Consider the following 26,076-nt stretch of genomic DNA (forward strand, 5'->3'; position numbering starts at 1 on the left):
AATTTAAATAAAAGTCCTCTTCCAGGATAGATGAAGGAAGGAAAGCAGACAGCTGGCTGAAGTGCTCCATTACTGTTGAATTCACCCATTTGCGGTGTGTGGTATTTCTTACAGTAATCTGTTGATGTCTGTATGTGGATGGCTAAGACAACAAAAGAGGTCAAATTTGCAGTTTGTGATATTGAGATTTCTTCATGATAGATCACTGCACATTGCCCGTTGTTCACTCTCTCCAACCAGAAGTAGAAATGCACAGATTTCTTCGAGATTAATTAGTAAATTAAAAGCAGAGTACAATAACCTTTAATGATATTACTGTAATCCTTACAATCATCACTTTTTGTTCTCAGAGCATAAATAGGGAGTGTTCTGCCAAGTCAGGGATCAGAGAAGTACAAATGGATTCAGGGCAAAATTGATATGCCAGCAATAATGGTAAGTCTTTTGTCTGGCTGGCTCCACGTGCTATTGTTGTCTTTTGGTAATGATGCTTTGAAAGCAGTGGATGGGTATTTTTTGCTTTGGATGTTACTGCTTAAACTTATTCCCGTGTCCAGTGGGAAAACAGAGAAATGTAAACATTCCTTTATAATAAAACTCAAGGTTGCAGTGTGACTCTCAATTGCAAAATTCAGTTCCTACCTATTTATTTTTTTTCCAGGGCTGAGCTCTGCTTGTCCTAGGGAGGCAAAAAGGACCATGTGTACAGAACGTGGAAAACTGCAAAAATGAGTTTGTTTTATTTACAGGAGGAACCTCTTATGTCTTCCAGTAAGAGAAATAATTATGTTCCTTATTCAATGCCTATTTAATGTAATTCTAAATTGAGAGGGTAGAAGTGAATTATCCTGTATATGCAAATGAAGGAGGAAGGGGAATTGCAAGCTCTGTGGTGGTCGCTGTACTTGTTTTAATTGTTCTATATCTGTAGTTTATAGAAAAAATACTCCTATAGTTAGTGGTATTTCCCATAATGTTAGTTTTAGAACTTTTTATTTAATTCTATTAAATAGCTGATAGCAAATGTGTTAATAACTATGCTTTTCCAGATTCTTGTATGGTATTTCATTAGGTGATTTGTTTTTATCCAAAATACTGATACTGAACACTAGATTAGAGCTGTAAATTCTGTCTTAACATGAAGGAAATAGCATTCATCTGTTCCTTTCCTGTTATTTCACAAGTATATAATATGAAAGTTAATTGTGTCCCTTTAGGTGTGCAGAAGGCATTTTAGATATTTTTAAAGTACAACATGTTATCATAATTCTCTTCATAGCTTGCTTTTCCTGTCTGTCAGAGCAAGATTAATACTGTTCAATGGAACTATGTTAAGTAGTCTACCATTCATGCAGTGTTCTTCACTTAACAGTTTCATAAAGTTTCAGGGTAGCCCCTCAGAAACTTTGAAGGCTGCTCGTCATTTGTTGGCTCAGAATTTAGGAAAATGTTGGCTTGCTTGGCTGTAAAATCAAAATTGGTCTTTGCTTTTAGACACTTAATTCACCGTCTTTGAAGTGCAGCCATAAAAAAAATCCCAGCCTTTTTTTAAAGGTGCTTTTGAAGATATTTTTTTTCCTGTCCTATGATCTAGCAGAACTAAGACAATATTTTAGTAGTGTTTTACAATCTCTGATGAGAAGCTGAGTATGTTCTGCCCTGCTTGTTCTCTATGACAGTTATTTTTCAGTCTTGAACCACTACAGTTTGCAGAATGGTGTTTTAAAGGACCAGTTCCATTTTGCTTAAAATGTTCTGCTATGATGTGTGACATTTTAGTGGCTAATAATGGCTGGTTTGTCAGTGGGTAGCTGTCCATGCAGTAATAGCAGGGCAGAGTGGTAATGTCTTCACTTGCCCAAAGAAAGACACTAAGAAATCCCCGCTCATCGTTCAAAGCTTTGCAAAGATCCTAGAACTGTAATGAACATTTAGAGTTGGGAAAGATGTGGTCTTTCTGAAGCAGTAAAAACAACTGTTTGGTGTTTATTCCAAAGTTGCGGAGTTCTGGCTCTTTCCTAATCACAGGTAGTGGGATGAACCCTCTCTTTTGCTGTCTTGTTTGACCATTATGCACATATGGGTTGTATTTACAAACATGTCTCTATGCTGTAATGTAATGTGTGAGGAGACTTTGTCATACTTACTTGCTGTAAAAGATCTGAAGAAGTTTTGTATTTTGCTGAAACTTGTCAGTTTGCTTAGTTGAGTATTACCTTAGATTAGGAATGTTGCTTTCATGTTTACTTTGCTACAGATACTGTAAACAGACAGTTAGTGTAGCAGTTGAGGCGCCATTATTTTTTGCAGCTGTAATGCTTTTGCAACACTGTTGCTGAATATGGTTGGTGGAAGATCATTTAGATCACTTGCTATAAGGACTGGACAGTTTCTTGTATTTACTAAAACATTGTAGGAAAGAGGTAATTATATTAGGTTATCACTGTCAGAAAACATCAACAAGACTGGGCAATCATTTTAGATAGAAGTTATTCCAATTAGGACAGCAGGTTTAATCTAAATCATAATAGTAGAAGATGCGTAAGTTGTCTGTTAAGCAAACAAAGATACTTGATCAGTTTTTCTTGGCTCTGTGTGCAATCTACACCAGTGTTTCTAAATAGGCTGACAAATAATCAATTGTAAATAAAAGTTAGGTCTTCTGAATCTTTTGACTCATTCAGACACATTTACTGTCTCTTTCCATTTTAGCTTAATAAGAACTAGTTTTCCTGCTGAAGATAAAAGCTTGGAAAGAAATACTACTTTTAGCTTTAGTAATTCCACTGAAGCTGGTGGTAGAATTCTTGTTGAATTAATAAAAACAAACACTAGTACTAAATGCTTTAAAAAAAATCCCAGTGGAAGCATACTAAATGTGAATTGATCACGATGCTTTTGCAGCAGAGAGAGAAAGAAGCACTGATATGACACGAGTGTTTTGTGATCTTTCAGCACACTGAGCTTTTAACTTGCTCAGGAAACGTAGCTAATGCTTGTAATAAAAATTCACTAACAACTGTCAGAGTGCTTCAGACTCAGTTGCAGAGGAAGAAACCTGCTTGTTAACATGGTAATCGCAGAACGTTTCACTATTTGACTTAATAATGATAGTGTAGTAATACCTTCTCATATATACAAATTTATATATTGTATCTGGTTTCAAATGGAGGAGCTGGCGAATGAACAGCTTTTAAGTGGACTGCACTGTCCCAAGCTGGAGCTGCTTGGCCTAGTTGTATCACATTAGAAAGTATTATTTCTTAATGGAAAGTTCTGACAATCTGATCCCCAGCCTACTTTATACAATACAGCTAGTGTTCCACATCTGCTCAGTTCTTTGTACCTGGCCTAATTCTGCAAGATACTTTGAGAATTCTGTAGTGAGTGATTTACTACAGCAGGAAATGTTCAAGTTCATGCTGCTGAATGAGTCCTTCACTGAAAGATATTTTAACCAATTCAACAGCAGCAAGTTTTGGTTGTTAAGATTAGTTTGCTTTTGACATTTCTGAACGCAGTGCTGAACAACACACTTTCAGCTAGCAGTTTTCTCTGATTTTGTATGTCAGTCTCGTAGTCATCATTACAGGAGAGAAGGTGGTTGCACTTTCATGTAATTTGTAAAATTTGACTATGTTAGAAAAAAAAAAAAAAAAAGCCTGAAAATGACAATAAGAACAGCTGTTCTTTCTTCTTCAAATTCTTTTTGACTAGTTCGATGCTGAATGGGTCCCCTCTGGGAGAATGTGTATGTTACAGGGTACTTCCATTAATTTCAGTGTGATGGTACTGTCTGTGTAACAGTACACTTCTTTGGAAGTTAAAATTTGAAAACACTAAACTTTTGACCTTGGTAAATGTATAATGTATCCAGTGAGTGAGGTAAAAATTGCATTTTTCTGGGCTCTAGGTTGTGGAAAATACAGTGTGTATTGGGCTATATTGCCTGACAGCTGACATTTATCAAGGGTAACATGAGCTTTACTCGTTCTCACATTTTTAAGCAGCTTTCAAAGCTTTACATGTATACACATGTTCAGCATATGTCTTGCAGCTTTGAACATTTTGTTCTAAAGATGTTAACTCTCATTAAAATGAGAATCCAGACTATAAACTCATAATGATTTTTCATACATCAAATTTAGTCACAGTGTTAACGTTTTGTCAGCTGGCACTGGAAAGTAAAACAGTAACATGAAATGTTAATGCTTACATGAAACTTAAAAATACATCGTCCTCATTAGCTGTGTTAGTAAACTTAAGAACATAAGAGAACTTGTACTTCCAGTATATTGCATTATTTCAAATGAATGCATTTCCTAGAAATCATGCAATGAAATACATTAAAAATGCTGTTTCTCATTAGACTGAAAATCTTCTCCTTAGAAACTTAAAAAATGCATTGTGTTCAGCGATGAACGAAGTGTTTGGTAGCTGTTTTGATCTCCTTGTAAACAGTCTGTGCACCTTAGCCAAATAACAAAAAACTTGTTCTGCTTGCTTCAGATGTCATTAAGAGTGACGTGGTTGTCTTGAAATGTTCAAAACTGTGCATGTAATTGCTCTTGCTTAATAATCCTCTTAGTTGTCTGAAAGAAATAATTATTTTCATATTTAACTAATTTTCTGCAAGTCTAAATAGTTTGCTGGGCTGTTACACTGCTGTTACTTCAGTCACTCATTGTATTGCTGAATGCATCTTGTTGGTCTGACTCAAAACTGTAGGTGACTCCTGGAGATGGAATGGCTGAGTATGGTTAAGAAGAAAGCTGCTTCTAATTTGATGTTGCTATTTCTCTTTTTGCAAGTTTCCTGTGTAGTCTTACAGTGATCTCTTGATTTCAGTGTTACTTCTTCTGTGAATGTAACTGTAGAATTCAAAACAATAGACTTTTAGTTTGTTTCCATAAATCACTACTAAACCATTATTAAAAGGTAAAATCTGAGGACATTTATACAAGTAATATTGATTTTTTTTTTTTTGTCAGTGACTCATTAACATCTGTCCCAGTTTTCAACTGCATGAAATCTTCTCAAAATAGACGTGTGTTTTCCTGTGTCTTTCCATCCTCAGAGACAGCCTTGGATTTCTTGCTTCTTGCTGTTACTATCTGAGATACAAGGAAACCTCTTGGCTGATACATGTATCTAAATGTTATCAATTGGTAACAAAACCTCCGACAATGCCATGCCACAAGGATCTCATTCTTTTGCAGTATCATTTGGCCAGTGTCTGTCCTTTCTTGGCTAGCCTCAGCTGTGGGAGAGGTTCAGTCTTTGTTTCACAGCTGTAACACACCAGCTGCCAAGGTGGGACTGGGGAAGGAGGTTAACGAGGAGGGTACTGTAACTGCCTTGATACTGAGACTGGTGTGACACTACCCTTAGAAAAGCAAGAGGGAAGTGTTAGTGAGTGGTGCTCCTGTTCAGCATTGAGGAGGTGAATAGTTGCGATTTCCTCTCTATCTGGGTTTTTTTTGTGTGTGTGTGCAGTGATGCTACTATATTAGTGGTGTTTGCTTACACATGCCATGTATGTGCATACGTTCTGTGGTCAGCAGCAGAGTTAAGTGCTTTGCAAGAGTGTGATGGTCTCAGAAGGGAGACTCTTTCTTTCTGACTTAGATTTTGGTATACTTAGTTTTATACAAACTTGAATGGATGGTAAGGTACATGTGATGGTAAGGAGGAATATTTCTGTCTTCAAATTTTGTTGCTTGATTTTTTATTATCCATGTGAAATAGCTTTATGTACCATTACATAAAACTGCAACTGATAGAAGTGACTAAAGAGCGACCCTTTGGTTTAGAAAGCATTTTGTAGTAACAAGGATGGATGAGCAGCTTTTTTTTTATCAGTGCTCTTCATTGATATCGAATAGCGATTATAGTAGGGAGCACGGCGAAATTAGTATTCTGTAATGAGGTCCATTTCTGTGCTGGAATATTGCTACAGTGATTGCGTGCAAAACCTGTTGTACAATAGAGTGGAAGTCTTACAAGTACACTGAATTGTAGGCACTATATTTGCAGCATATTCTTTCATGGCTTACTTTGTTACCTTATAAAGTATTCCAATTGCAGATATTCCATAGATATGCATTACATCTCTTAGAATGTGTCTAGAAATAGCAGGAGTTTACCAGCACATGGATCATTTTTGAATACCTTGACAGCAGTGCGTATCTATCCTTAGTTAATGAATGGTTGTGCCTATTGTAGCAGTGTTTGTGTTCACCTACGTGGCAAAATGTTCCCATGTTACCTGTGTCATTATAATGAATGTGGATTTCATGCTAAACTTTTTCTCAAAATACTTCATAGAATTTTAGGTGTTCTACGTCCAATTACTTAGTCTGGAGGTAGGTGTAATGTAGGTATGGTGTTTTATTTGTATAACACCGGTAAGTCTTAGCATGTAAATCAGCCTGTAGTTTTGTGTCCAGCAGATCATTTCTGTGTGCAGTTTCTCATGATGCACTGATGATCAAACTCTTCACTTGTTTCTCTGAAGTGCATTTTCTCTTGTTCTTTTATTTATTTTTGGTTGTCCATGATCTAAATGATTGACATTGTTTTTTATTTCCGGGGAGAAATGTTAACAATTGAAAGTTACAGCTAATGATGTATTTCTTGATATTTTTCTTTCTGAAAGAATATATGAAGGAAAGCAATTGTTACATTCCATCTTTGTATGCTTGTTTGCAGGCTGTGGTATTGTCATTTTTTTTTTTTTTTTCAAATCTTATTACATTTGTTACTTCTCAAATCCCGGCTGTGACAGCAGCACAACTAGCAAAGCACTTCCTCACTTTCCATTTAAAAGGAAAAATGGTTTCCATTCCCTCAACACTGTAATAGGAAATTTGAAAATGTCAACAGTTTACATAAAAGTTTGTCTGAAGCAAATGGAAAAGCAAAGAGCTGAAGTCAAGAAGGCACATGTTTGTTTGTTTTTGTTTTTTTTTTGTTTTTGCTTTTTTTGTTTTGTTTTGTTTTAAAATACAGAGAGAACTGTGAATACCTGTAAAGGGGAAATTAAAAGCAAACCAACACGAAAAGAGCCACCCATCCCCCCAACCAAAAAAACCCACAACGAACACACACCAAAAAACTGACCTGGAGATTTCAAGGTTTCACTGTACTGGTTTCCTCCTCCCTCACTGACCTCTGGCTGATAAATGCTCGGATCTTTGACTTTCAGAAAGTATCAGACGTTCAGAATGGGAGCAGCACTGTGTTTATGCTATCAGTTTTTGTAGGCTTAATCTTTTACTAGGGAGGCTTCCCAGTAAAGCTCTATGAACAGTCCTCTTCATAAAATCACATTTCTAACTGGCAAAGTAGCTTCTGCACCACTTCCCTGAGTAAAATGCTCTATTTGGGAAAATATGTTTTTGCCACTGCACAAAACCAACTCAAATATAATCATTTTCTTTTCAGCAGTTTTACCAAATGCCAGATAACAAGGAATATAAGAAGATCAATCTGAGGATCATACAGATCTCACTGATTCTGTGATTCTTAAAATAAGGCTTCCCTTTTCAGAGCTTGTGCCAAGTGGGCTGCTTTTCTGCAGCCTTTGTTTGTGGCCATGATCAGTCATTTTATTCTGTAGGAGCATTTTATTATGTGAAGTCAGTCAAGGAATGAACATCAAATTCACTGATCCACAGCTCCTAAGTATCTTTGCTTGATCCCATTTGTAGGAGTCACCAGTCACCTGCTAGCCCTCTGTGCAGCACTGACGCATTGTGCAGTTTGCCCGGCAGCTCAGAGAATCCACACTTGAGCCCCTTCTCAGCTGAAGGATGTCCTGCTGGCTGGTTACCACCCTGTGTGTCTGTTTGCTTTAGGACTTCCTCTGCCATTCCTTACAGTGTTGAACATCTTACTCCTCCAGCCAGGTGCTGCAAGGAACGCGCTGGCTGTGGGAATCTCCCAGCATCCTCAGCAGTGGGTGCAGTGCAGAGATTGCTCCAGGTGCCTGCTTTATGCCTTTGCCATGGAGAGGTCTGCTGACCTCACTTCCTGCTTCTGGTGTGCTTCAACATCTTTTTACTATCAGAGTTTGGTGCAAGGCCCTCTTCATATTCTTTTTTTAGCCCTGTACTTCCTGTTTACATTTCATATATGTGTTTTATGGGCATTTTGGTTCCTTCAAGGTGGACATGCTTCTCACTTCTTAATACTGATCTTTTCCCTGAAGCAACCCCCTTAACTTTCTTACAGAGCCATGTGGGGAGGGTATTTTATTGTACTGCTCTCTGCTGCAAAAGCTGTGTAGGTGTAGCAGCTATTATCCAGGAATCGTTTGAGAGCCAGCGGCAATTTTGTCTCACTCCCTGTCTCTCTGTTGTCATCATAATACAGTCATGGGGTGACAGGGTAATCGCTTTCCATCTGGAGGGCTGAGGTTGTGTGCCAATGTCCTCACGTGTCGCAGGAGATGTGTAAATTAACATTAACACACTGCTGCTAAGCTGCGTAGTGTTTTTTAAACACAACTGATTTCAGAGGAGGATAATACCAGCTTTGAGAATTTGTGTCCACAAGCATTAACTGATTAATGTGCCAACTTCCTCTTCCTTTTTATTTTTCCCCTTTTAGCCTATTCAAATTATTTGGCTTTAATACTTTGAACTGAAGCTACAAATGATGTGATATAATGAAGAAATAAATACAGTATTGTAATGTGATAGAAATTTATAATATATGTTTCCAGGGGTCTCTGTGCTTTTGTTTAATGTGAAGAAATGTTCTGGCAGGATTCTATACGCTGTTGAAAATTGAATTCTCATTCAATTCATATAGCACGACTCATTACTTAAAGCTGTAAATTCTACATAGCTGGGGATTTGCAGCAATTGTAATATTGAATATTTTTAGTGGGTCACTTGGTGAGCCTCATGGAAAAGTCATAACAGAAACGAAGCTTAAAATGTGAAAGGCCTTTGTGTACTTACAGTAGCTGTATTCAGATCTGATAATTCAATTTTAAGGAGCACTCTCGATGATCCTACAAAGATTCCCTAAAAGCTATTTCAAATCTGGAATTAAATTTACAAAGTCTCTGCTTTTAATTTATGAACATCTGGTGAGTCCTAGTAAGAATTTGATTGTTTTTGTTTTCCACTGTCTTTGCCTTAGTATTTCTGTATGGTTCTGTCCAGATTTTATGATGGCCAGTAATTTTTCTGAAGTCCTTACAAATGCTAGGCTTTATTTGTTCTATCAATAGAGCCTTGTCTTTAGTTGCTTTTATACGATGTGTCCATCACACCTACCTGGTGACCTCCTCTTTTTTGTAAAGAGTGATGTGTTCTTTTCCTGTTTTACTGTGCTTGAGTCTGTTTCATAACTATTTTTTAAAGAATTAAATTCATCTTAAAAAGAAAAGAAATAAGACTTTTGTTTTTGGCACATAATGCTTCCTAACTGCATTTTTGTGAATTCTTTGCATCTTCAGGTTACAGACAAACCCGGCCTGCTGCCCTTCATCCCCCACACCCTCTGTTACAGCCCCAGAAGGAGCCTATTGTCTCCATTCACACCAAGATGTCACAGATGTGGGTGCTCTTTAAGGCTCTTTTCTCTCTTGCATCTCTAATGACCGCTCCTCTTTTGATTCTTTTCTCAGGCAAATTGGCATAGGCTGTACAAAAAGAAATTTAGGTCACAAATATCTTCATTCTGCTAGAGTGGGAGGAAGATTTAGCTGAGTATGTTATTTGTATATACAGTAAATTAATGCATGGCAAAACCTAGCAAAAGGAATTTCTTCCAACAAATACCATTTTATAATCTTAGATCATCACATCAACATCATCAAATGAATGTGCAGTTTTAGCATGAAGTCTGTGTGCAATTGAAAGAGTTTTAAACCTGTATTTATGATTCCTCTCTGGAGATTGAAGTCAGATGTGTTCATCTGTGTTCTTAATGAGATTATTAACAGCAACTAATTTTAATTAAATAATTTTTAGGTAGTTTCATTTCAAAATTAATTTTTATCTTTGTTCTGCTTTGACAGAAGCCCCTTGAGTAGCCTTGATACCAGATTCCCAGTCTGTCAGGCCAGCAAATTTAATGTCCAGGCATGGGTGTAGCTTTCTTTAGAGCACCTGGGAAGAGAAAACCTCACATGTGTTAGACCTCCTGGCTCCTTACACTGAGGTGTAATGGAAAGTAATCTGTGCTTGTTCCTGGGCCATATTGTTCACTCATACACTCGGATGACTGAGTTGAACAGGCAGTAGCAGTGCTCTTCTATATATTCAGAATTATTTTTCTGTAAGCAAATTCTTTTTTTGCATGGTTCTCAGATAACACTATTATGTGTAGAAAAAGCAAACAGGAAAATATTTGGCATTCTGTATTACATCTCTCTACTCTTTTACAGCAGCTTCCCTTTATGGCTGGTTACTTGATTTTTCATTTAAGGGAAGTACTGTGTTTGAAACATACTTTTGTCTTCATCACTTCTGTAGGCTGCTTTTGTTGTGCTGTCTAGCCCTACTTTTAGAGCTAAAAGCATACAAAAGATAAAGATTCCATGAATACATCATAATTTCTAGTTGTTTTATAGGATGCTCTGATTAAGTATGAACATGTTAGTGAAGGTACTGAAGCTGCTTCTCATTGCGGTCTTTTTGTTGTTGTTTGCTAACAGCCGAATGCTTTTGTTGGATATCTATGCCCTTGGAGGTGGTGTATATTGCAGCTGGCTGGGAATTCATGACAGCAGGCCATACAGTTTATGACCTGCTTTTCTTAAGAGGATAATCAATGCTTCTGTCCGGTGCTGGGGGCTTGGTAGTGTGAGGTGTTATGTTTTGTGGAACTGGCTTTCAGAGTTCAGGAGGAGGGAAAGAAATTCCTATGAGTGTTTCTGAGTGGTTTGTATCTCAGTTGCTCTCCTGTGGACCCAGGACACCTCTGGCAAGGCTTGTTCCCCCCATTACTGTGTGCAGAGCTCTGCTCCTAGTAACAACATCTGTCTTGGAAGTGCCTGGAACCAAACCACTACAAAATGCTAGGTTGTTTTGTAGACACCGAAATAAAAGATTCCTGAAACTCTGTAAGAGTTTTCACTTCGGAAGTCTCTGTGCTGAGGGTAAGTCTCACTTGGTCAGTTCGACGGACAAGTCAGGTGCTAATGCTAGCTGTAATACTGTGATGCTAGCTGTGTGCAACTTGTCTCCAGAAATCCAGAACACAGTCTTTTTTTTTCCTTGAGATGCTTGTGGGTTAGAATGGCAGAACAGAACCATTCCTTGCATGTAATACGTAAAAATGTATCTGAACCCAGTGTTCCAGGAAGGAGAGTGCACTCGCTGATGACTGATTTGGAACTTCAGGGAAAGGAATGGACTTCTTGATGTCCTAGAGAAAAATCACTTGTATTTAGTGAAACAAACTCCATGCACTTGATTGCATTGCCTGATTTCACCAGAACATCAGCAGTACGTTTTGTTTCTGAGATGTCAGAGCAGTGCATAGCTCCCAGAAAATGGTAACTTGCAGATTGAGTTTAACTGTGATGAAATAGAGTTTCCCTCTTCAAGGGAAAACTAATTCCTAATCATTGTTAAATTAAGGTAAGGAGTTGTGTCTTTAGCAGCTCATGAAAGAAAATGCTTTTGTCACCCAATTGCTTTGCAAGAACTGTTTAATAAATACACTGATCATAAGGATTTGGTGTTTCTAGGTATACTACCAAACGTATGGGTTGTATGGATAAATGAAATTGGATTGTTGTATGTGACTTAAAATGTTTTCAGAATAAGAGCAAAAGCACTGACTGAACTTTGGAAACTAGGTTTTGCTGCTAGGTTGTTCCTAGCATTGAGCTCTGAGGGATGTGCAAATGTGCTTCAGTGCATAGAAGGAACTGAGATCAAATGCATTATGTTTTCTCTAGTAAACCCAAGTTATGTTTTAAGGATTTTAGTCAGTGTTTATATGCTTCATCTTACAGTTCTATATAGTAATCAGAAGGATGCATCAGTGCATATTAAAATAGTAAAAAAAAAAAACACTATAAAAACATGTTCTGCATTTTTAAAGTAATGTGGTTGTTTAGATGTTTGAATAGGAGAGAGGTGATTCATATATTAAGAAAAAATACTCACGTGCACTCATGCACACAAGCACACACACGCACAAAGAGAACAAAAGCCTGAAATTAACATCAGTTCCCCCACCCCCAGTACCCAAGAGGCCTATGGCTGCTCTGAACAGCTTTGTCTCTTGAGAATTTCGAGGGTTTTTCAGCTTAAGATCTTGTTTCCATTTGTGAGACAGTAGCGCAAAATACGTGTGCATATAAAGCTGAAATACAAAATAAGTGGCCAAATTTGGAACTCTTCAGGATGTGCTCTGAACTGGGTAAAAAAAGAAAAAATATTTATTATTTTTTTTTCTGTAATGTGGAGTGCTTTAACCTTTTTCATCTATTAAGCTGGAGGGGACAAAGAAAAATAATGAACTTTCCGTTCTGTGTAGATTCAGTTCCGGATAGCTTTGTTGAAGTAAGCTGTTGTTGACTCTATCAGTCTTTACTGCTGTGACCACTATCTAGTTCTGTAATCTCACAAGATCTAGATGTTCCAAGATCCCAGATCCCTTCCAGTGACTATTTGGTTACCTGTATAAAAAGCATTCTAAATATATTCTAGGAAGACTTGACTGATACCAGCAGCTATACCAAAAGCCCACATTACCACTTCCAGTACAGTGGCTTGAAAATCAGTCAGGATTAAAGCCGCCTATGGTATCTTTTGGCCCACTGCTGAAGCGTACCAACTCTTGTTGCTGGTGTCATGCAAGTTGGTGGTGTGACTGCATCTTAAAAGAACTGTAACCTGACAAACACGGCTGGCCAAGTAAGTTCACTAGTAAGCTCACAGCTGGGTTATGAGGGCAGCATTTGTTCTGACTGTAGAGCGTAGCTCATGTGTCTTTGGACTTGCACTGAGACACGTTAACCTCTTTACTGCAGTGTTTTGTGCAGAAGCTGACAGGTGAGAAGTTTTTACAGGTGTTCTGCAGCATATGGTCAAGGCATAAAGACAGACCGGCCTTTTTTATGACATCGAGCTCACGGGAGCCTTTTCTTCCAGTTTATTTATTGTAACAGGGTCTTGTAACTATTACAGTGGCAAGCAAACAGAGACCTATAGGAAACAAATTAACCAGCGATGACATTCCAAAAATAGAGAACAAGCCTTATTTATCAGAGGAACAGGAGAAGTACTAGGAATGTGATCCACCTCTGACTATCCTTTAACTGAAAATGCCCTGTCATTTTAATATATGCAAAGTGAAAGTGGCTCAAGTTAATTGTCATGTTCTGAAAAAGCCCAGCAAGTGTACAGTGCTAACTAAACACAGCAGGGAAGTTGGTAGATTAAACCTGACAAGGCCTGAAAAATTACAGTCTCCCTAAGATGGAGCACATAGTATAGCAAGAATGGGTGCTGAGTTAAGGTTATTTAACATGTTTCAGCAAAGTGTGCTTCACTGATTGCCGGGTTATAGATAGCACGTTTTTATTTTTTTAACTGACAGCACTGGTTCATGAAGAGTGGGTCTGAGTCAGTTATTATCTAGAAAATAGAGGCTGAGAAGGTGGGGGAGAGGCAAAGTGGGCAGTTGTGAAATGCATGTGAGTGGGAACATTGTTATTGATTATTGTTCTGGTGGAAGCACTAGATTGGGATAGTGTATGTATGTATTAATACTATTAAAAAGATGATTTGCTTTTTAATTCATAAAATAAGCACAGGTGCTTTAGTTTGAATAGTCAGGTGAATAGTATGAAATAGTTGCAGTACACCAGCAAAACCTCTGTGTTAACTCAACTTACTTCAGTCTCTTTATCTGTTCCTGTGGTTTGTTACTCTGCTGTCAGATGTACAAAGCAAGTTGTTAAGGTTCCACTGCATTTTTTCAGTCTGCTTCATTTTCCCCCCATGGGATTTAAAATATGTTGTTTTAATGTACTGTAATTTCAAATGTAGTATGTTTGATTTCCTTCTAAAACAAGCATATGAATTATCTCTGAAACATTAAAGAAGGGCGGAAGACGTAATCCTCTTTAAATCCTCTTTCTAAAGGTAGCCAATGTATTTGCTGTATCTGGCACATTCAGCTCTGAATATGTCATGTTGTTACTTCTGTGCCACATGCAGTAACGCAGCTTTTTGTCTAGCCATTCTGCACAGAGTCTGATGTGATCTTTCTGTGATGTGTTTTAAAAATTGGGCTGACCACTTGTACGCTCACATTTGATAGCTGTGCTGTGCTGTATGCCCAGTCCCTGCATGGGGTAAGCTGAGTATCTCTGGAGTTCATCCTGCAAGTGGGGAAATGAGCCAAAGGTCAGAATGTCGAGCGTGTGACACTGAAATACACTGAAGGATGTTTTTATTTGAACAGCCTTACTTTTTAGTTGAGTAGCTTATAGACAGGAAATGGTGCGCTCACGTGTTGGCAGTGGTACTGGCATGGGCAGAGCTGGTGGAGAAGTGTTCTGCTGAGCCCCGGTGCCACGCTCTGCAGAGTAATACTGTGAGACTGGCATTCACAAGCTGCATTGCTCTGTTTCCAGTAAGCTGTACTAGTTCAGGTGAAGCAGAATAGACAACACTGTTGAAGTAAAATGTTCTTTATGCTTGAAAAGCTACAAAGTTGTCTGTAATCTCTGTACTCCAAAGCAGTAAGTTTAGAGTACAGCAGTGCTGAATGCTCAGCTGCATTATGTTAAGAGTTTGGGCTTTCTTTAGCAGCAGGTGTATTGTTGAAAAAGAGGGATGTATTTTATTATTTATTTCAATGTTGTAGATGATAATGTAATGACTTACTATAGTATTTTAATATTCTGTTTCATTTATAGTGTAGCAATGTGTGGTCTGAGATTTACTTTAGATGTATGGCAAAACTTATTTTAATTTTTGTTTGGGAAACCAGGTAGCATTTCCCTTTCTGTGTTTCATCGAGCTTTAGTTCAGTCCTGGCTTGTGGAATGGAACTGGGAATGCTGGGAGCTGCCCTGCTAGGTGATAGTTCCCAAACGATGGCCCTCTGCAGTGCATGGCCAAAGTCATGCAGATGCTGCTCTAGATGCTCTTATAAAACCTTCAAGTGCCCTACTGTAGGGCTTCTTCAGAAGCTTCCTTTGCAGTTACTTTACTGCGGTGCTTTTTGATAAGTTGTATTCCATCTTCTTTTTAAGCAGCTCAAATATTTGCATCTATCTTTGGGAGGAATAGGAAGGGAATATTCTAAAATGAATTTAGGTAAGATTAAGATTTCAGTGGGGTTTTCTGCGTACTGCTTTCTCGGAGTTCCCCCCTTTCCCCTTGCATTTCCAGTCATGCAGAATCCTTGAGGTCTTTTGCATGATTCTGAGTAGTCCTGCTGTCAGATTCACCTGCCTAGCTCAGTTTCCAGGTGAGACTGTTGCTTGTGGCGCTTTTGAACTGCTTCCATTCCTGCACAGATATTTTCATCAGTTTGTTAAACTGTTCCAAACATTTGAGGAAGAAAAAGCATCACATCACACTCAGCAGTCAGTGTGATTGAGGCTTCCTTTTTCTTTCATAAACCCAGTCCATTAGAAACATCAGTGGGTATAAGAGCATCCCGGTGAAGCTGGATGGCAAACTGTAGCTGGGGGTGGTGTGCAGCTGGCTCAGCATTTTTGTGGGAATCAACAGCCGAAGGATTTAATTTCCTCTCACATCCAGACAAATGTTTCTGATACTGCATCCGAGAATTTAGTTTGATCTTCCTTTTTCGTGTGCGTGATTTTGTTGAGGTTTCTTGTGATTAGCAGAGGTTGATAGAGCTTAAAATGGTGCTACTGAAGTATTTAATTAGTAGACAATTTACTCTTGATGCTTACTTACTCTTATGTGACCATATTCTTAATCAGCCTTCTCATCAGTAATTCTTGTACGTCGAAATAAAGCTACAGTCAGCATGGTCAAAGGGGTGGTTAGAACAGCAGATGAATGTGAATGCAACCAGTTGATATGAAAAGCTTCAGTTCACTTTCTTAAGAAATGAGCTACTTGAATAAAACCCCTTTACCTGCCTACTGCTGATTACCTGTTAAGCAGTCTGACTGGAAGTATCCATTTTGAAACTCTTGATTTGGTATAGGCCTATGGTGTGTGCTTACATGTGAGTGTCTCATAAATATTTCCCAGGAGCAATTTATTTTTCTAATTAGCTTGAACAGCCTCTGCTTTACGTAGCGCTTTAAGCAATTTTCAGTAAATCAATTCAATCACGCAGCTGTTGTTTGAAACTTTTCCTAAGTTCCTGTAATTCTCTGTAGAGACCCAGAATCTCACTAATTAGAACACTTAATCATACCTTCTATAAAACGCGTGGCAATATGGATTAATCATTCCTAGAATTTCATAGGAAATCAGCGTAACGGAAAACCAAGTGTTTATAGCTGTGAAAGCAGTTATTCTTGTGTATCAGTTATGTACAGTGTGCACAAGCTGGCAGAGAATGGCTGAGCACTGAGCTTTTTGCTTGGCAATCATCACTTGACAAAATCATTAATTTAGGGCTGTGGTTTTTTGTACTTAGATTTTTAAGTTACTAAGATCAAACATCAACTTTTTCTTTAGATTTCCACTAAATGAAAAAGGTGTATTTTCTGTTCCTATGTGAAAGGAAATCTACCTTAGTGCTGGCATCTGTGATGGCACAGTTCAGACTATTAGCTGTTTGGCACATACCAGAGATGACATTTACAGTTAATACAAATGAGTTCTAAATTCCTTTCATGTTACAATAAGTGAACAGTGAATGTTTAGTTTTTGCTAAGACTGTTAATATTAGATTAAAAATAAATAAATAAATGAGAAGGATTTTTTGAATTTATCTTATTGTAGAGCCTTTTTTGTTTTTCAGGATGTGACTTAAAATGGTTTCTGATTCTGGGGACCCTGTGAAAAGTATCCTGTGCTTGAATGTTTGTTAAGGTCGGGTAAGTACGAAATGTGTTTTTCAATGAGAATAGGAAACTGCTGAATGGAATGTCTTTAGTTTTATTTACAACAAATTACATTCAAATATTTGGGGCTTTCCTTTGAGTAAGCTGTTTTATTAAAATTGGTGTCTTAAAAAGTCATCTGAATTATGTCTAAGATTATTATATTTAATATTTTAAAATTATATATAATTAAAAACAAATTTCATATCATCTTCATGATTCATTGAAAAGGACTGGTTTGATTTAGTTGTTCTTAATTGGCTTATTCTAGGGAATGCTGAGAGCCAATTTATGCTTTTTCCCCAGTGAATTTTTCAAACAAGAAATCAGCTCAGACATAAGAGCTTCCAAGTGTGCTGTATGCCATGAATACATATATTTATTATAGCAGAAAGTTGATGGAGCCAAACACAGTTATTGAAGAGCTAGAAGGTCTTCATTATTCTTTGATTTCCTGTTTCTCCTTTTTTGCTGAATGAGAAAAATTATAGAAAATTTAAGTCTGTGCCCGAAAAGGTAAATCTAATAGTACTGCACACTACTGCTAGTGTTATTATTTGCAAATAATCATGGAAGTAAGGACCATCTCCTCCAAACATTGCTGCCTGTGCTTACACTGTAGTGATGGATGTAGGAGCATCAGTATGTAGTAGTTCAGTACAGCTACAAGTGGTGGATTTCATGTCTTTCACTTGGAGGACTTCTAACTGCTGATGAAATCTTGGTTTTTCTTACATTTGTGTTAAGTGTAAACTTCAGATTGCTCTGGTCATATTTTCTTCCATTCAATTTTAACATTCTTTTTCCGTTTCATACAAATGCCTGTCTTCCTAAATTATTTGGTGAGAGCTAGGACTGTGTTTAAAATGTCTTTTGAAAATATCAAATGGGACAGAACAAGGTATGGCTTATTACCAACTGTTTTGAATAGCTAAATAGAGTGTAGTCTTTATTTTACAAAACAGTTCATGAAAATGAGTAAAGGATTCCAGTGAAGTGATGGGCGTTTGTAGAAATTATAATGAGATTATGGTTCTGATAACTCAGAATATCAGACACATAAATATTTATATATTTATATGTTTAGTCCATTAGAAATTACAGGTTCATTTTCAACAGATAAACATTACATCTGATATCTTTTCACTGATGATTTATTTCATTATTAACTTACTCAGTAATGGCTTCTTTTGCTAAGATTTTGTTCAGCAGGCAAATTGGTTTGCCTGTTAACAACTTATATTGTAAATCTATATGTATTGCAAATAAGCTTCTAGAATTTCCTTAGCTAAGCAGTTGTAGTTGTTCTAGACATTATGTGCCTTTTTAACTTGAAAAGGTGCTTATGGAGAGGAGAAGATTTTTAGGGAAAGGGAAAAGAAAATATGTATGTGCAGCTTCAAGATGGAGAAAGCTCCCGTAGCCTACTTGAGTGCAATAGGAGGAAAAGAAGCTGCATCAACTAACACATTTTCCTTCTTCCTGCACTCTTTGGAATATATGCACCAAAAGCTTTTCTTCAATAGATCTGCTGTGTTGTATATCGTGTTACACAGACAAAATGTAATAACTTTGTTTTCTATTCAATTCTATTGTGAGTTCAAAACCTGTCAATACAGGAAGATATTAAGCAAGAAGTGGCATTCCCATTCTAAATCATTTAATGCAAGCCAAATTGCATTCCACAGAAATGCTGAAAGTTGAGCCAGCTAAGCTGAATTTTGCAACTACTTAACATATTTTATTTATTTTAACATATTTTTCAACTACTTAACATATCTTTCTTCCTTATATTTGGCTTCTGACATTTCCTGTGTCCATACCCTTCCCAAGCCATCCTCAATACTTATCATATTTTGAGCTCTCTTTCCACAATAGCTCTCAGCACTGCAGCGTTATTCTGGGTCTGGGAATGCAGCTGTGGGGTGGGGGGAAGGCCCCAGTTTGGGGTGTGTGTTTGTCACCAGCTCTGGAGCTCAGCCTCAGCATGAGGTCTGTAGGCATAAGACCCTGTGAGTCATAAGTTCTTGTCAGACGTCAGCTGCAGATAATTAACTGCTTTTTGCATGATCATAGTTTGTTTATGTAACATGTTTTTGAAACTGCTTGTTCAAATGAATAGTTCTTCATCCAGCTGCTTGAAGAAAATGTTATTCCTGCTGTTATCTGGTGATATACTGTCATCTAGTGGTGTAACAGTATGTTTTCCCTCGACCTCAGGCAAGGTAACTGCTGCTTTAACTGTACTTATGAGCTTTTACCCTGGAAAAATAGTAAATGGAATGAATTCTTATTTTATTACTTCCAGTTGCTGATGTATGGTCAGGATGAGTGGATTAGGAGAAAACTCCTTGGATAGCTTGACCAATGAGTCAAGGAAACGCAAGCCTCTGCCCTGTGATACTCCAGTTGCAAGGTAGGTTTATTCAGTCTTCTCTGCTTTTTGTATTATGGATTTTTAAAAATATTTTTCAAGTTTTCATAGCAATTTAATGTGAGTTCTAACTGATCATTTTGTTTAATTGAAGAGTTCTTTAAGCTGACTTTTGTCGTGAGAATGCCCAGCTGTACTGTTATTTGTAGATCTGCCAAAGCTTATGAACAGTAATTAGACTTACATTAATCTTAGTGGAGTGAGTGTATAAGGACTCACTGTTTGAAGCCGTGATTACAAGACTAAAGAAGAAAAGCATGTTAGTTCACATAAATTACAAAGTCAGCATCTTATGTCTGGTAATTGACTTGGCATGTCTCATTTTGGAGGTTATAGTCACCACAAAACACTGCAGTAGATTCAGTGCTTTTTTGACAAGCATTTCTCCATACTTGTTCTCTGCAGTCTTATCTTGAATTTTGGCATTCCATGCTGCCTTCTTCTTCTCTCTCAAATCTGACAGCAATTCAGTTATCTGAAGAACTCAGTTTTAGATCTCCCTCTGACTTTTTTCCTTTCTGCCACACATTAATGGTTCTCCTTCTGTGTTATTGTTCCCACACAGTAAACCCTTCTTATACAGTCCCCAGTTTCACCAAAATACCAGATATGTACCAGTATTTCTCCCATTTATATGCTTAGCTGCTGTCCCTTGCCAATTTCCTCCCATCATGTAAGAAATTGGCTATCCCAATACTGCAAAAGTTGAGCCAGCTGGGGAGAAAACCAGCCTAGCTGAATAGTGAGCTTCTTCAGGAGCTTGGGGAGAAGAGTTAATGAGCTCCAAAAAGAAGCAGCAGGCAACTCAGGATGACTCTAGTGCTGGAGAATCTCCATCCTTTATTGAATGTGAGAGGAAATGTCAGTCCTTACTAGTAATGCCAGTTCTCAGGGTTCCGGTTCCACAAGATGGTGACAGGGAGCAAAATGAAGATCCTATAATCCTGTGGGGAACTTTAAGCAGCCTCATACATCATTTGAACATTTGTAAGTCTGTGGGGCTGGATGGAGTTTATCCATGTGTACTGAAGGAGCTGTTGGAAGTGCTCGTCAAGCTGCTTTCTGAAGATGAGCAGCTGACTGAAGGTGAGCAAATGTGACTCTAAGGGCAAGAAGGAGGATCCAGGGAATTACAGGCCTGTCATTCTGACCTTAGTGACAGAGAAGGTTGTGGAGCAGATAGTCTTGAATATCATTACATGGCACATACAATTCATTGATCAGATCCAGCCTGCATGGGTTTATGAAAGGCAGGCTGTCCATGACCAACCTAATCTTCTGTGACAGGATGTTACACTTAGTAGCTGAGGGAAGGTCTGTGGATGTTTGGGTTTTGGTAAAGTGTTTGACATTGCTTCCTGCAGTACTCTGGAGAAGCTGGCTGCTCATAGCTTGGAGAGAGGTGCACAGTTTGCTGGTTGAAGAACTGGCTGGCCAGGCTCGAAGAGGCTTGGTGAATGGAGTTCAGTCCAGTTGGCAGCCAGTCACTGGCAGTATTACCTGCAGCTCAGTCTTGGTTTAACAGGAATTGTGAGGAGCAACTGAGGGAACTGGGACTGTTTAGTCTGCAGAAGAGGAGGCTGACAAGAGACTGCATTGCTCTCCTCAGTTACCTGAAAAGGAGTAATCACAGGGGGATTTTTTGAGCTGAATATCCTTCCCATATCCTCTTTAGATAAACCGGTACTTAAGATTCTTAGAAAACAAACTCACAACATAAGGAAACACTGGACAACAAAAAAAGAAACAGCAGTGTAAAACACACACAATGCTCTTCAGATTTACAGTTGCTGAAATGACTGCCAGCTAGGTTTAATAGATAGGAGAAATATCTTGAAATTCATGGTGTGAACACAGCTTTTGTATGTGATGGAATATAAGTATATAGAATAATGTTTTTGGTTTGTAGTCTGACCTGCAGTGGTGAGAAGCGTCGACGTGAGCAGGAAAGCAAATACATTGAAGAACTGGCTGAACTGATATCTGCTAATCTGAGTGACATTGACAATTTCAATGTCAAACCAGACAAGTGTGCTATTTTAAAAGAAACCGTGAGACAGATTCGACAGATAAAGGAGCAAGGTATAATTTCCTGCTAAACCAAAACAAATAATTTCTTTTTCTTGTGATTCCTTTTTCAAAGCCGTAGTAACATGGGAAATTCAGTATTGTTTTAATAATCGCACGTAGTTGAAAAGTACTTGAGATTTTGACTTGAACCAGACCTTCAATGGATGTATGGATAGTATTGTGCCATGTCATAATATGGTATACAGAATATCGTTGTCTTTCACGTTAAGGATCATTAAATAAGCAAAGGAGAAAACTCCAGTACATCAAGTTTCATTAATTTCTTTCATTGAGGATAAACCTAAGTGGTATAATATGAACGGTATATGAAAAAAATGAAATGCATACTGATAGAATATGTATATATTACAAATAACTATATATATTTCTGTATCTGTATTTCAAATGACTAAGTTGTTATGGGTGCGTATTTCCTTTGGGCAGTAAATTATTGTTTGATATCTAGTGATGATTTGCCAGTTCTAGAGACAAGTTAAGACAGTTCTGAAAAGATGTCTTCTGTTTTTAAGGTATTTGTAATGTAACCTAATGTAGTAACTAATGTAATAATTATTATATTTCAGTACACAATCCACAGAACAAAGTTTACTATTTCTTTCTGTAATTCTACTGCCTGATGTGGATGATTTTTGCATGTTTTCCCTCAGTAATGCTATTTATTTAGGATGTTTTGATTCTTAAAATGTAACTTTGTCTATGTGTGTATATATATATATATATATATGTATGTATGTATGTATATCCAAGCATACATATGCACATACACATGTTAATATGTGCCAAATGCTGTTTGCAGAACAGTGGTAATGGCATCTGTTGACTGTGGCCAGTGATGATGAGATAATCAAATTAAAACCAGCAAGAAGAGATGTGCTAAGAAATGTGTGAAATGGCCATTGAGAAAATCATTCATCAGTCAGATGATCCCAGAAGATTGATATTATCTAGCCATTACATTTATTCTGGTCAAAAGCAACTACTAATATGAGATCTCTCTCATTACTGCCTCCCTATTTAGCCTTAATTCACATAGATCTCAGAATCTAGCTCCTAATACTAAAATGTAGGCTTTGTATGAAATGTTGCTTTACTGAAATATGTCTTCTGGGTTTCAGGAAAAGCAGTTTCCAATGATGATGATGTTCAGAAAGCTGATGTGTCTTCCACAGGTCAAGGAGTTATTGATAAGGACTCCTTGGGACCTCTTTTACTACAGGCAAGTGCAGATTAGAACTTAGTAAATCCCAAGGAAAAATAAGTGCTTAGAGCAGCTGAAACTAGTACAGTAGAACCTGCAATCTTATAGTGAAATAGTATAAAAGAACGTTTTATCTCTGACCCTTTCAGACATAGTTTTGTTTAAGTGTTTGAAAGGATCAGGGTTAAAATCTTTTGTGTTTTCCTAATTTCACTGAAATAGTCTGTGAAGGAAAGAAAAGAACAGCCTTTGGCTTTGTCTCTTATTCTTTACTTTCTGTAGCAGTCATTAGTAAATTCTTACTAAAGCTGTGCTTGGCAATATCAAGAATATTTTTCCTTTGCTTTGAGGGTTAGCTGTTAAAATAAGTTGATGTGGCTTTATAAGGAATAGGGATCTGTGATGTGTATTGCTGTTTTTATTTCTAAAAAATGGAGCGCATTCACCTCATGTTGCTATCAAGAATCAAAGAATAACTGAAAAAAGCAAAAACAAAACAAAACAAAAAACAAGAAACAAACAAAAAAACCCCACAAAAAGGTACATAGGAGATATTTTTTCCATATGCCCAAAAAATTAGTGCATTAAAAAGCATTCTTGAAGCATTAAAAAAAAAAAAAATCTGAAAGTTTCATCACTTGTTTGACTGAATTTCTTCTTATTTCAATTTGTCAGCTATAGAAATAATGTTATCAATTCATTATCTTGTTTCCAGATAAAGAAAGAATAAAACAAGAAGGCTGGTTGTCACTATGACAAATCTCAGTTGAATAACAAATGAACAGACAAATTTTGGATATTGAAGTCATTCCTTAACACATTCCATTTTCTGTGCAGAAAAGTGTGAAAACTCATTTCTACTTCTGAAAATAAATGCATGTATTATGACTTGGCATTTAGCACCTGCAAAGTTTTTAAACTAAATTATGTTCAGAATTATGCAGTCTCATATGCTGTGTTGCTATTTAGGCATTGGACGGTTTCCTGTTCGTTGTCAATCGAGATGGGAACATAGTATTTGTGTCAGAAAACGTCACACAGTATTTGCAATATAAACAGGAAGATTTGGTTAATACAAGTGTCTACGGTATCTTGCATGAAGAGGACAGGAAGGACTTCCTTAAAAACTTGCCTAAATCTTCAGGTAATGAAAGCTGACATACTATGCTGTTATCAAGCTGTTTGCAAACAATCGGAAGAGAAAAAAAACACAAAACAATTTGTGATGGACGACTTTACAAAACAAATTACTTTTACAAAGGAAATTTGACTTCAAAAGTATATTACTCTTGGAAATTATTAGTATGCTCTTAATAGAGCACACCACTAGAAATAAATATGCTGGAAATTAACACTGTACTTCAGCCATTGCAGTTTGTTTATGTGTAACTTAGAACAAGGATTCTAAAGGAACATATTCTATAAAACTGTACAACTAGCTGAGGGAACTGCTTGTTTTTTAAGTATGGCTTTTGAAGAAATGATTTTTCTGCTCTTCTTCAAGTAATACTGCAGTTGTCATGTTAGAAAATTAGTTTAACCTGATGTACAGTCCTACTATTCCGAAGTTATAGAACTGATGGTATTCTCAGAAAACATTTTACAGTTCTTTAACATCTCTAATCTAGAAGGAAGTTATCGAAGTTAAGAAAAATTGGTCATGAATTTTGTCTGAAAATTATTATAAATTCTTACTGTGTTCTTCTAAGTCAATGGAGTTGCTTGGACCAATGATGCACCTAGACAGAAGAGTCATACATTTAATTGTCGGATGATGGTGAAAACTTCCCATGATCTTTTGGAAGATGTGGGCAGCCACCAGGAAACACGCCAGAGATATGAAACAATGCAGTGCTTTGCATTATCTCAGCCAAGAGCTATGATGGAAGAGGGGGAAGGTAGGAAATTTTGTGCAATTACTGTGCAGAAATGAAATCTCTGAGTAAAGCATTCTGTTATTCGGTACATGTAATGATGAATTATGTAGTTTGTGCAGTCCATTTTATGAATGAATTAGAAACTTAATACCAAAACTTAAATTCTCATCGTTTATGTACTTCTATTAAACAATGCAAGAATCTTCAGTTATTTTATTAGGTTGTATGACAGAATGAAACAGGAGAGAAATGAAAGAAAAAAAACCATCTTTTAAATTACAGATTTACAGTCCTGTATGATTTGTGTGGCACGTCGTATTGCAACTGCAGAAAGAGTATTTTCAGCAAATCCAGAGAGCTTCATTACCAGACATGATCTTTCAGGTGAGAAATATATTCATGATGAAGGTATTAAGGTATCATTTTTGTCCATGAGCTCATGGTCTATATAAATCAAGTATGTAAATAAATTGTGTATCTGTAGTAATTATCGGAGTTCATAACAAGATTCCCAGTTGTTTTGTGCAGTATACCATTGTTGGCACTGGAGTGCAATAGCAACAGTGGGACACATTTTCTTTCTGTACACTCATATGGCATTGTTTGGGAAGCTTGTAAAAAGCATTACTTGTTTCTTGTATTACTTGTTTACTCGGCAGCATTTTGAATTGGTTTCATTGTGCTTTCATTCACACATAAGAAATATTCAAAATCATAATTGAAAGTAATGACAGTTCTTTAGAATGTTTGTATGTTTCTTCCGTTGGTGAGCTAATGTTTATGGTTTTTAAACTGAAGTACTTAGATCATCTATATGGGGCTTTTTCAGTGTTTAAATTTATGTTTAAGATGTTCATTTGTGGATGTAGCTGGTTAGTATTTTTGAGAATTTTACTGTCTGGGCAACACTCAGAATTTGGTGTTAGGCTGATTAAAAATGCAAATGGTGACATTGGAGCCATTATACAAAATGACTGGTATAACCGTAAAGATTTTGTCTTTCCTGTAACAGGCAAACTTGTCAACATCGACACAAACTCATTACGGTCTTCCATGAGACCTGGCTTTGAGGATACAATTCGACGGTGTATTCAGAGGTTCTTATGCCATAATGAGGGACAGTCGTGGTCAAACAAACGCCACTACCATGAAGGTGAAACTCTGCAGTGTTTGTCCTTACTGCTTCTCCCAGTGGCTGCATTTTTCTCTGAAAAAACTCTAAAATTCTGCCTGTGTTCATTTTTTTCAATGTTTTTAGTTATCCTTTTTGTTGTGAATTCCTAAGTACAACCTGAAGAAGGATGATGTCTTGAGAATCAGGAATCCTGACAGAATTTACTCTGCTTCTCTTTTTCTAATGTGTCTGTGTTGATAGTTTTTCTGGTACTTTGTTTTAAATCTATAAGAGCACATATTAGCAATTTTTGTCCTTTTGAATATGAATGATACTCTG

At 37.1% G+C, this 26,076-nt stretch overlaps 1 protein-coding gene across 7 annotated transcripts in view; it reads left to right on the forward strand.

Annotated features, from left to right (window-relative positions):
• The window catches only part of NCOA3 (nuclear receptor coactivator 3), a 68,811-nt gene that overhangs the window by 31,009 nt on the left and 11,726 nt on the right, over nucleotides 1-26,076 (forward strand). For 5 of the 7 annotated variants that reach the window (XM_072350479.1, XM_072350477.1, XM_072350476.1 and 2 more), the window contains exons 3-10: nucleotides 16,942-17,017; nucleotides 19,332-19,439; nucleotides 21,367-21,539; nucleotides 22,664-22,764; nucleotides 23,716-23,890; nucleotides 24,456-24,644; nucleotides 24,906-25,007; nucleotides 25,636-25,776. In XM_072350479.1, coding sequence (XP_072206580.1) covers nucleotides 19,342-19,439; nucleotides 21,367-21,539; nucleotides 22,664-22,764; nucleotides 23,716-23,890; nucleotides 24,456-24,644; nucleotides 24,906-25,007; nucleotides 25,636-25,776 — 979 coding nt within the window. In that variant the 5' untranslated portion in view covers nucleotides 16,942-17,017; nucleotides 19,332-19,341. Of the gene's footprint in view, nucleotides 1-661; nucleotides 772-16,941; nucleotides 17,018-19,331; nucleotides 19,440-21,366; nucleotides 21,540-22,663; nucleotides 22,765-23,715; nucleotides 23,891-24,455; nucleotides 24,645-24,905; nucleotides 25,008-25,635; nucleotides 25,777-26,076 lie in introns of all 7 variants that reach the window. The other 2 variants (XM_072350480.1, XM_072350475.1) reach the window with 1 other exon arrangement.

Source organism: Excalfactoria chinensis, chromosome 15 (assembly GCF_039878825.1).
Source record: "Excalfactoria chinensis isolate bCotChi1 chromosome 15, bCotChi1.hap2, whole genome shotgun sequence".
NCBI lineage: Eukaryota > Metazoa > Chordata > Aves > Galliformes > Phasianidae > Excalfactoria > Excalfactoria chinensis.